The sequence below is a fragment of the Muscardinus avellanarius genome (genome assembly GCF_963383645.1).
Source record: "Muscardinus avellanarius genome assembly, chromosome: 1".
NCBI classification, from domain to species: domain Eukaryota; kingdom Metazoa; phylum Chordata; class Mammalia; order Rodentia; family Gliridae; genus Muscardinus; species Muscardinus avellanarius.
This window is the reverse complement of record NC_137786.1, coordinates 114,586,859-114,598,419: the sequence shown is the minus strand read 5'-3', so window position 1 is coordinate 114,598,419 and position 11,561 is coordinate 114,586,859. Positions and strand designations below refer to the sequence as shown.

The window sequence follows — 11,561 nt, the reverse complement described above, 5'->3', positions numbered from 1 at the left end:
CAATTTTAGGGGTGTGATTACAATAATTTCATCCCTTGCCTTGACAGACAGCTCTACAGTCTTCTCTTCTTTGAGTCAGAATCTGATGATATATTGCCAACAGTCATCTTTCCCCTATACAAATCACCAGAGGAAGCTGGTTTGCTCCTCAAATAAATGTTATTAATTATCATATCTCAAGTTTTCTCTTTCCCAGTCTATACATTCTCCAGATATCTCAACTTTTTCTGGTATTCTAGAAAGGGACATCAGAATCTTCTCTACTCCAAGTCTATTCAAAAGCTAACTTCAGAATTTTTGTCCTGGGTCCCTTTCCTTTCTCTGTTTTAGGGACTTTGTGCCCTCTCCTCTCCTCTCCTCTCCTCTCCTCTCCTCTCCTCTCCTCTCCTCTCCTTTCCTCTCCCCTTTAGCTATCTATCATCTATCTATTTATTTTCTCTCTCTCTCTCTCTCTCTCTCTCTCTCTCTCTCTCTCTCTCTCTCTCTCTCTCTCTCTCTCTCTCTCCTTCTCCCCTCCCTCTTGTGTCTCCAGAGTCTCTCTCAGTCCTAGGCCACAAACATTCTATCATTTTATTTTCTAATTAACATTGATTGCTTTCCTTTTCCAAGAGACTATCCCTCTTCTCTCTTCATGTCACCATCACATTCATAGGAAGAGTTGGACATGATCATTGTCCGGTTTCCTCCTCACTCCTGGTGGTAATCTCCTTCTGTTGCCTAGGCTTTGTGGAAATTTATCTTAGGGAGCCATCATCAGTCTTCCCTCCCCTCTGTGGCATGTGATACCGATGATGCTCCCCCTTTTGTCCGACAACACCTTCCTTACACTCCCAGACACAGAGTTTTCTGATTATCTTCATATCTAACTGACGTTCTTCAACATTTCTTTTTTATTAATCCCTTTGGTTTTATTTTAAAAACGAAATATGCCAGGCATGGTGGCTCATACCTGGAATCCCAGGGACTTGGGAGACTGAGGTAGGAGGATTATAAGTTCCAGGCTAGACTGAGACTGGGCAACTTAGTGAGACCCTGTTTCAAAAATAAAAAAGAAAATGGGAGCTGGGCATGGTGATACCTGCCTGTAATCCCAGTACTCAGGAGGCTGAAACAGGAAGATTGCAGGTACGAGGCCAGCCTCAACAACTTAGTGAGACCCTGTTTCAAAAATAAAAGATAAAATAGAGCTGAGGGTATAGCTCAGAGGCAGAATGCCCCTGGGTTAAATCCCCAGTAAAACACACACACGTGCGCGCGCGCGCACACACACGTATCTTTAAACACCATAATCACATTCAATACTAGTTTATTTGAACAATCCACTGGGATATTTAAAAGTGCTGCTTGTATCCCTATCATTTCTGTGTTGAGAAACCTTGAGTGGTTCTCCATTATTTATCAAGAAGTTTTTAATCTGGGACTCAAAACTATGCCTCATCTGCTCTGGAACCCCTCTCCTCACCCAGCTTCCATTCTGGAGCCGAACTCTGGGTGTCCTCATGTGCTGCGCTTTGCCCGCTCCAGTCCATGCACACATGGCTTCCTGCTGCCTGAAATACCTGTTCCCACCCCATCTCTGCTGGGCACCCTGCTGGCTTTGCCAGGATTCCTTTACAGTGTTCTCCCCTGACCCTGTCTAGCCCAAAGCTCATTTTCCCTTCTCTGGAATGCAATAGATCTTCATTTATACCAATTCTATGGCAAGTTTCACTTTTTATCAAGAACTGTCATTTCTGTTTTATGAGACGATAAACACCATAAAGGCAGGGGCTGTGCTTGACTTTTCTTATTTTTTTATATGGGTTGAGAATTCCTAATCTGAAAACCCCCAAATCCCTTGAAATTGAAACTTTTTGAACACCAACACAATGGTCAAAAAAAGATTCAGATATTGGAGCATTTTGGATCTTGGATTTTCAGATTAAGAATGCTCAACCTGTAAAGTCTATACAAATATTCCCAAATTTTGAAATCGGAAACACTTCTGGTCCTAGATATATGGGCTAAAGGATACTCAGCCTGTATATGTATTACCATTTCCAGCTTCAAATACAATCAGTTCTTAACAAGTTTTTTTTTTTTTTTTTTTTTTTTTTTTGTAGTACTGGGGATTGAACCCAGGAGGATTCTACCTCAGAGGTACACCACTAGCTCTATTTTTTATTTTTTAGTTTGAAGTAGGGTCTCACTAAGTAGCTGAGGCTGTCTGCTAACCGTGATCTTCCTTCGGAGCCTCCCAAATGCTGGGATTACATGCGTGGGCCACCACACCTGACTCTCAGCAGGTTTTAATGTGGCTTCCCTGCCCCCTCTCCATCCCCTCCATGCAGAGATGCTGTGGTCTGGCAGTGTCCCAGCACTGGAACCCAATGCTCCAGAAAGAGCAGCAAACCCTCCCTCATCCCAGCAGGGCCTCTATCAGGCAATGGATGAATTCCACAGGAAGGGGGAGGGGCCAGTAAGAAGATATATGCAAATGTTACCCTCTTTGCTCCTTCTTAAAGAGCAAAATAAACATCCTATTTAGTTTTTTAAAAATAGACCTTGGAAGTGAACAATACATTGGCCGGCTTCAGGAAATGCCAAGGTCTGTCACTGAGGCCTAGACATTTTGTTCCTATTGTGTAGAGAGACGGTGAAGTTCTTAAGCAATCCCACAGACCTCTTGTTCTAAAGGAGCAGATGAGTTTCAGAGCATCTCCCATACGGCCAGGCTTTAACTCCTGGCCGTCCCGGTGGACACAGGACCTTCTACCCCAAGGGAACTCAAAGCTGACGGGGTGCTCTATCTGGTCCCAAGGGGTCCGGCCCCTTGAGGCTTTTCTGATTCATACTCCAAACTGCAAAACGAACAAATCTAGCTGTGCTCAGATAAGCAGTAGGATTTTTAAGCAAGGCCTGAAGGTTGGAGGCTGGAAACCGGGAGCCTGTCTTTATCTTACATCTTTCAAGGGCCGAGCCATCTTAATCTTTATTGCGGACAAGCAGCACATGCCCTGACGACAGAGAGAGGGAGTGACAGCAACTTTATACCACCAGTGTGACTTTAGGCCGATCAGGGAAATGACAGCCGCAAGCTCCTGTAACATCTCTAAAGCGCCCCGCGCTGCCCGATGCACGGTGTTCAGGATTGTCTTAGCCTTATTATATCATGGAAAGTGGCTCGTACGAGAGAAGTTTTTTTTTTTTTTTTTTTTTTTTTCCCCTTCAATTTCCTGCTGGATTACTCAGGTGGCTTTTCCTGTTTCTTCTCTCGCTCCCGGCCCCGGGTCCTGTAATTACTATTGCAGACCTGGAAGGCGGGCGCTGGGCTCGCAGACCCTCCCCCGGCCCCCGGCTCCGCCCTCGGCCGCGGGCAGCTGCGTTCCTTCAGAGCGGCGGCTCCGAGGGAAACTTGGGCGCGAGCGCGGCGCGGGCCTGGCGCTGGGCGCGGCGCGGTAGCGCTGCCTGCGGGGAGTGGCCGCGTCCCCCCGGCGCCCGCCGTGCGGGTGAAGATGGCCGTCTAGACCGCGGCGTGCCCGCGGAGCGCGCCCTGACGCCGGCCCGGCGGCGGGAGGCGCCGGCATGAGCGCGGGGGTCGCGGGGAGGCACGGACCCGACCCCGCGGCCGAGCGCGGCGAGGTGAGCGGCCGCGCGGGGCGGGGGGCTGCGGGTCCCGCCGTAACTCGCCGCGCCTCCGGGAAGTGGCCGGCGCGCACTTGAGCGCGGAGCGAGCGGCTTACAAAGGAAGCCGGCCGGGCGCCCGGCGCGCAGCCCGGACCCGGCGCGGCCCGCGGGGGGGCTCGGGGACCCCCGGCTCGCACCCCCGCGCTGGCTCGACCCGGCCAGGTGGCCCTCCGCCCGGGGTGGGGGGCCGGCGCCCAGACGGTGGGGGCGGGGAGCGCGCGGAGCCGCCTAGAACTTTATTTCCTGCCGGGCTTGAGGGAAACGCATTTGCAGTTCCTGGGCTCCCACTGCTAGGTCTCCACTTCCTTAAGTGTTTGAGATAGGCTTTGAGGTGAAGGCTACGTCAAACGGTGTGCAGATCTGCGAGCGGCTAAGATGCTCAAAGCTACCTTTTTTCGATGACATCAGGGGTGCTCGAGGCACGGTTCCCCAAAGCTTTGAATTTCCGAAGAGTGAGGGAGACCAACGGAAGTGGGTGCTGAGGGGACGGGAGGTCCGCGTGCTGGGGGGCCGCAGCAGCAGGCGCCGTGGCTGTGGGTGGGTGGGTCCCCCTCAGCGCCATCACTGAGCCCTTTATGGGGGACAAGGTAACATAGGGCTTCTGTGGTCCTAGAGTGCACCGAGGCAAGGGGAAGGAAGGAGACCGCTGTACAGGCAGCCACAGAGCCGACGGGTGATGCCAGATTGCCCACCCGGGGAAAATAGGCGGGCGGGGGCCCCCAGTCTTCTGCTGCTGTGAATGCCACGGCCCCTACCAGAGTTTTCCAAGTGTCATGCTTCTGTGCGGTTCTTGCCCAGATTTGTTTGGTGAGAGGCTTGCTGGGAGAGGTAGAGGCATTTCCTAATTCCTGCCGCCCCCCCCAAAGGACAGGCTGGAGGAATGCTGAGAGTGAGATGTAGTTTAAAAATAGGAGGGAGAGAGAAGGTGTGAGGAGTCAGGAGATTTTTGCCAATTTGTCACTGAGGGAGAGGTCTCAAATCTGAACTAGAACCAGAGCCCTGCTCCATAGCTAACACTGTTTAAAGATTAAGATGGATCATTGACCCGTCTTCTAAGGTCATATTACACCCTAAAAGTACTAAAGGCATATATGTGTTGGAGAGTGTTGGACAGACACTTGAGTGTGACTGCTCTGTCTTGCAGTGACTGATGTGTGCTGTTCAGTAACTTGTTTAAAAGGGAATCATAGATTTAGGACGATTGATCGGGGTGGCCAGAATTTGAATGGAAAGAGTGCAGACGTGGGCTGCTGTGAGCAGATCGGCACCATTTGTGAGTATATTCCGTGGACCCAGAGGGTCTGCGACACTCAGGTGCAAGGGCGTCTGTGACGCTCCATTCTCTGTCACTGGTATCAAGTAATCCTTATAAAGCCTGTGACCAGAGTCAAGAGTGTTTTTTAACCACTGCATCGGTTGTAAAAATACTACTTAAGCATTATGAACATAGTCTTGTCCCTAAGGAGATAAATTTCTGTTCCAATTTTTCTTTTCTTTTTTTTTTTTGGTGGTACTGGGGTTCCTGGAAGCCCTTTTACCTCCGGGCTACACTCCCAGACCCATTTTTACATTTTTATTTGGAAACAGGGTCTCCTAAGCCAGCGTGCGCAGCTGGCTTTGAACCTGCGCGATCCTCCTGTCTCTGCCTCCCAAGCATGGGGATTACAAGCGTGCGCCACCATGCCCGGCCCAATTTTTCTTGTTTTGTGTCTGCTTCCCCCCCCCCCTTTCCAGCCAGCTCTGGATTCCATGATTTAGTTACCCTTCTTTCTTCCTAATCTTAGTTTCCAAGTAGTAGTTGCAATTGTGTGTATGTGGAAGTTATTTTTACCTTTTGTATATGTATGTGTGTGTGTATAATCTATATATGTGTGTGTGTATACACACACACACACACACACACACACACACACACACACCTCTGAGCTACATCCAGCACTACTTTTTATTCTTTATTTTGAAACAGTGTCTCACTGAGTCACAAAGTGCCTCATTAAGTAGGAGCTGAGGCTGGCCTCAAATTACAATCCTCCTGTCTCAGCCTCCCAAATGCTGGGATTACAAGCATGCACCACCACGCCTGGCTGTATATGTATATATTTTAAACTAGCATTTGTAAAGCCAGAGGGTAGGTGTAGTTCAGACCTATGGACTGTAAATCTTAGTTCACCTTATCATGAGCAAGAGCTTGAACACCAACCATTTCTGTGTCATCTGTAGATCAGGATCCATAGACACAAATACAGCTCATTTGTATTTCTCATATTAGGCCTTTGGTGCAGTTTCTTTTCACTGTAACTTTTCTTTGAAACGCTCGTTTTCTTAAATGTCTCGTGAGGCAAAGTTGCCGTCCTCTTTTCTTCTTTTCTCCCTTTTCCTGGTTGACTCCTCCTCCTCACCTAGAAGTACAGCTAATAAAAGCCTTGCGTGTGTGCATGTGTGTGTGAGGGGGCTTTAGTGCCATATCCCTTACTGTCCAGGAGCCTCTAGGTCGGCCTGGAGGTCACCCACGGGGTCAGATGGTGACTAGGCATTTCAGGTCAGGAAGAACTCTGAAAAGACTTACCATTGTCCCAGGCATCATAAACAAGAGGTCTCTAGTTGGAGTTGACTAAATGAGCTTAGTTAGCCCTTCTTCAGGAGTCCTCTAGCCAGAGGATTCATTCATTGGCTCTTGGATAATAGTGTTGACACTGGGTGACATCCTGAACAAGAGGCAGTGGCTTTAGTCTTTCTCCAGTTGGAAACTGCCTACCCACACCCCAGACCCTGTCAGCAAGAACCAGGAGCTTTGGTCAACAGTGGGGTGTTAGTCTCTGCCACATATGTATATGCTCCAAGAAGGCTTGGGTTCAAGAGATCAGGAGGGATATTGGTCACCAGGTGTTTTGCAAGTGTGGGAGTGTTAAGATGGAAACATAGGAAATTCATGAGTGTGTTCCTTTTGTGTCTTTAGTTTGAATGATAGCCACTTCAGATCCTGTGAGCAAAATTGCCTCTATTTGTAGATATTCAACACATTTTTATTTTTGTCCACAAAGGCCCATATCAAGTCTGAACTCTTTGACAAAAACAGTAATAACAGAAATGCAGGAGAAAAATTTGAGAAGTGTGAATTGGCTTTTATGCTGTGTTCTTTGTTATTAGCTGCCCCTGTCAAAGACTGCAGGGATTTTTGTTTTTTAAATGTGAGGGTAAGGAAGGACTTTAATCAGCTAAATTAAAAGTACTTAGAAAATTAAATGCTTGACTTTCAGCCTCCCTTCCCCACAATCAGAAAGCTAAATGGCCACACTTTCAGTAGTATTAAAGTAAATTAAATTCCTCCAAGCTTTTCAAAGGAAAGATTTGTTACAGTCCTTCTCACTGACACGAGTTTGACGTCTGCAGAGAGCTCTGTTTTTCTTTGTAAAACTCATGGGTCCAGTGTGTAATTTAACCTTGTTTCACCATCATGGTCACATCTCTTGGCTCTTGGACCAGTTCATACTTTGGAAAGAAGATGGGTGTCACAAAGAATTTGTGACCATTTCTAATCCATTCCAGGGGCTACAGTATGATAGAGTCTTGTTTGAAACCATGGTCTCTTAATTCTCAATGCCTGACAATAGCTTCTGCTGTTTTATTTTGTGTGTTGTTTATTCAGTGGCTTGCAGGGATGTTAGTGGCCTTTCTAAGCACTTCCCAGAAACATGTTTAATTGTCAGAAACCCCATGAGATCCATTATATCATACCCATGGTGTAAGTACAGATAAGGAGGCATAAAAAAGTGAGAAAACGTATAAGACCAAATAGATTGTAAACGGTGTTGTTACCACTTGCACCCAGGTCTAGGCTTTCTCTAGAACACCACCAGTTCACACTGTTTCCTTTCTTTAGTTTCTGTTACTGGCTTTCAGCTTTTGTTCACGTGTTCCTTGGAGGGAGTATTCTAATTAATAAGCCTGTTTAACTTGATTTGTTTTGTAATCCCTGTGCAATGCTCAGAGAAGTGTTTTTGATAAAAATGAAATGGATATGATGAAAGGAACACACTCACTGCGATCACCTCCAAGTGGCTGCGAAATCAAGGCCTTGAGTTTCTAGAGCCCTAAAAAGCACATTTGTCTATAAGGGATGGCATGATCTTTACCCAGCAGTGGAGGGCCTTCTGTCCTACATTACTGCAGAGGAGATTGGGTGCCACAACTGTTGTTCAACTGCCAGTACACTCGGAGGCTCCTGAGGGATTGGTGCTGCCATATTTGAGGTGCCAGAAGGGGAAGAATAAAGCCTTCTTTGTTACAGGGCTCTCTCATCTTGCAGGCAGGACTCAGATCCCTACTACAACTGGCTGATTCACCGTGGGACTGCAGAGAGTTGAGCTAGTGAAGAAAGCCAGGGATCCCAGTGCACTTGACAGCCAGGGCCTAGTGGCACAGGTGTAGCAGACAGCCCAAGGATGCACATGCTGGACATCACCAGTGGGCAAGAAGCTGGCCAGGCCACAGAGATGGCTCCTGTGGCTGGAACCAGTAGAATTCAAAGTAACAAGAAAAAGGAGAAGCCAGGCGTGGTGGCGCACACTTGCAATCCCAGCATTTGGGAGGCTGAGACAGGAGGATCGCAGTTCATGGAAGCCTCAGCTACTTAGTGAGGCCCTTTTTAAAAAATAAAGAATAAAAAAATAGGGCTGGGAGTGTAGCTCAGAGGTAGAATGCCCTGGGTTCCATCCTCAGTGTGCTAAAAAAAAAAAAAAAAAAAAAGGAGGAAATATGATATGATATGAGAAGAGGAGGTACAAGCAGAGACCAGGTGGGTGTTCAGGAACCAAGATGGCTGCAGACCTTTGCAGAGAGGGAACCTTAATCCTGAGGATGTGCTTTCCCCATTTGGGGAAATTTAACCTCCAAGACTTTTCTTCTTGAGGAAGCACCATTTGGGAACTTCTGCTACAAGACTAAGTAAGGTGCCAGAGCTTGCGAGTGGGCATACCTATGTAGAGTAGGGAATGTCATAGAGATGCTCAGGAAATAAAACCCAAGGGGGCTGCCTTGCTTCCTCCTTCCTCCCTGGTGAGACTGCAGTTGGAAGAGCAAATCTGCACTTACAGTAAAATGAGGTTTTTGAATAAATATTTTAAATTTTGGTTTTGGTCCATGGAATCTAATGTCAGAAAACCAAGTTACATATTAAGTAAGCCCTAGATTCTGGGAGAAGGGTTTGTGTCAGCAAGATTATAGACTCAGGAAAGCAAAAAAAAAAAAAAAAAAAAAAAAAAAATTGATGTTGATTAAGAAATTTGATAGATATTAATTAGGGCATGGATTATTTCCTAAGTGAGGGGCTGTCATTATAAGTTAGAGGCAGTTCTTTCCTTGGACCCTCCCTCAGTTCATACCTATCCAGATTCCTGGCACTGGTATCTTTGACTCTTGAAAGAAAACAACAACAACAAAAAAAAACAAGCAACCTGGATTATATAGACAAACAGAAGTTAAATTAATAGTATAAACATTTACTGGGAACACAGAGCTTCTCTGTCTTACTAGTGCATGTTCCTTTTCTCTTGCTGACTAGAAATAGCTAAAATTAGTTCATGGGGGAAGAGAACACCTTATGGAAGGTTTGCATTATCATAAGGAGTGATGAGGTTGTAAAAGTACTTTATATAGACAAATCCTAGAAGATATCCCTTAGATTCAAACAAAAAATGAAAGCTTTCAGAGGGTCCTTTTAACGAAAAACCAGAATTAGCAGCTTTGATTCTACCTACCATATAAAAAACTGTATGTTGGGTTTATTAACTTTGTAAAAAAGCAATAAAAGCCTCTCAGGCTGGGAAGTTTGTGTAGTGAAAGGTACCAGGTGCTTCTGTCGGGGGGGGCGGGGGGATGCTCTGAGGCAGTTCTTTTGTCATGACACTTGACTAGTGTTTGAAATGCATGATGAGAGGCAGGCATGGTGGCCTGCACCTATAATTATTCCTGGTACTTGGTAGGCTGACATAGGAGGCTTGCAGATTTGAGAACAGCCTCCGCTACTTAGTGAGCCCCTGTTTCAAAATATAAAATAAATAAATAAATAAAAAGGGTGGGAGAGTAGCGTGGAGGTAGAATTCCCGTAGGTTTAATCCCTAGTACCACAGGGGGGGAAAAGGCATGATGGGACATATGGGGCCAGAAAGGAAAATGCATCTTAAACCAAGGAAAGGGTGTAGTCTTTGACTACTTGAGAGCGGAAAGTTTTACGAAAGCTCGGTGTGTGTGCACGAGTCAGTTAACTCCAGCAGGATTTGTGAGAAACACTTAAGCAGTTGTCAAGGGAAGGATGCCAAAGGGGAAATGGATGGCCTTGCAGTTAGAAAAGCAATGCTACTCTGGCTGCATGGCAGGGGTGGCAATAGTGGCTTGCCCTGGTCTGTGGTTGTATGAGCTTCTCTATGGGATATGTGCCCCACTTGGACACAAGTCTGTCCCAAGCCCTCCTAGCTCTCATTTGTGTTCAGAACACTTTCCATTTATGCACATATGAGGTTTTTGAAGGCAAGTGGAGAGTAAGACTGATCACTGTATTGCCAGCATCTAAGTCAGTGTGTGACAGGGAAGGCATCAGCAGACTCAACCCAGCTGTTTACTATGGCAGATATGCTGGATCAGCTACTTTTTTTATTTTAAAGTACACATTTGATTTTGTTTAGTGATTATGACTGTAACTTATCTCTTTCTCATTTATTTATTTATTCAACAAATATTACGTGTTCCGCATGTTAGGTCTAGGGATACACCAACAAGCAAAACTGCTATAGTCTCTGTTCTAATGGACCCTACATTCTAGTGGGAACCAGACAATGCACATAAACAGCTGTATGTCCAGTGGTAACATGATGCCCTAAAGAAAAAATAGGCAGTGAATGAGGAGGAAGGGTCTATTAAGGTGGTCAGGGAAGACTTCTTTGTGGGAGTCTCTGACTGAGAAGTGGGGGATAGAGTAGTGGAAGGAATGGGCCAGGGCCACGGTGCAGTGGTTAGAGCACGTCTGGCGTTTTTGGGTAGTAGCAAGGAGGTGATGTAGCATGATAGGAGATGAGGTCTAAGAAAATAGCTCTGGCTGCCAGGCGTGGTGATGCATGCTTGTAATTCCTGCACTTGGGAGGCTGAGAAAGGAGGATTGCACAGGTTTGAAGCCAGCCTCAGCTACTTTGCAACTTAGTGAACCCTATTTCTAAATAAAAAAATATAAAATAGGTCTGGGAGTATAGCCTGGGGGTAGAAATCTGGGTTCTACCCCTAGTCCCACCAAAGAAGAAGAAGAAGAAGAAGGAGAAGGAGAAGGAGAAGGAGAAGGAGAAGAAAAGAAAATAGCTCTGGCCAAACACATCTAGAGCTTCACGAGCTATGGAAAAGAAATCTGATTTACTCTGGAGAGTTTTGAACATAGGTCTGAATTTACTTTCTTATTTTTTTATGTTCTTAATTTATTTCTAAATTCTAGAAAATTTTTGGTTAAATTGTGGTACAGGCTCAGGGAATGAGGGGAAGAGGAGATGTAAGCATGCATGTGCGTATGCTTACACACACACACACACACACACACACACACACACTGAATGGAGTTATCAGTTGTCAGCTTTTCTCTTTTGCTCACTCATTCCTTGAAAACCTGAGTATAAGTGGGGTGTGGTGGCACTCACTTTAATCCTAGTACTTGAGAGGCTGAGACAGGAGGATCACAAGTTTGTGGCCCTTCCCAGCAACTTAGTGAGACCTTGTTTCAAAATAAAAGAATAAAATAGTGCTGGAGGTATAGCTCAGAGGAGAATGCCCCTGGGTTCCATCCTCAATACAATCCCCCCCCCCCAAATAATCCCTGAGTCTAACTTTCAAATAGTGTCATTTTCTATAATCAGAAATAA

At 46.1% G+C, this 11,561-nt stretch overlaps 1 protein-coding gene across 1 annotated transcript in view; it reads left to right on the top strand.

Moving 5' to 3' along the window:
- Nucleotides 1-3,564: 3,564 nt before the first annotated feature.
- The window catches only part of MCC (MCC regulator of WNT signaling pathway), a gene marked incomplete at both ends in the record, with an annotated part of 309,641 nt that continues 301,644 nt past the window's right edge, over nt 3,565-11,561 (top strand). Inside the window, one exon of the mRNA XM_080711825.1 lies at nt 3,565-3,621. Within this exon, the coding sequence (XP_080567951.1) occupies nt 3,565-3,621 (57 nt within the window). The remainder of the gene's footprint in view (nt 3,622-11,561) is intronic.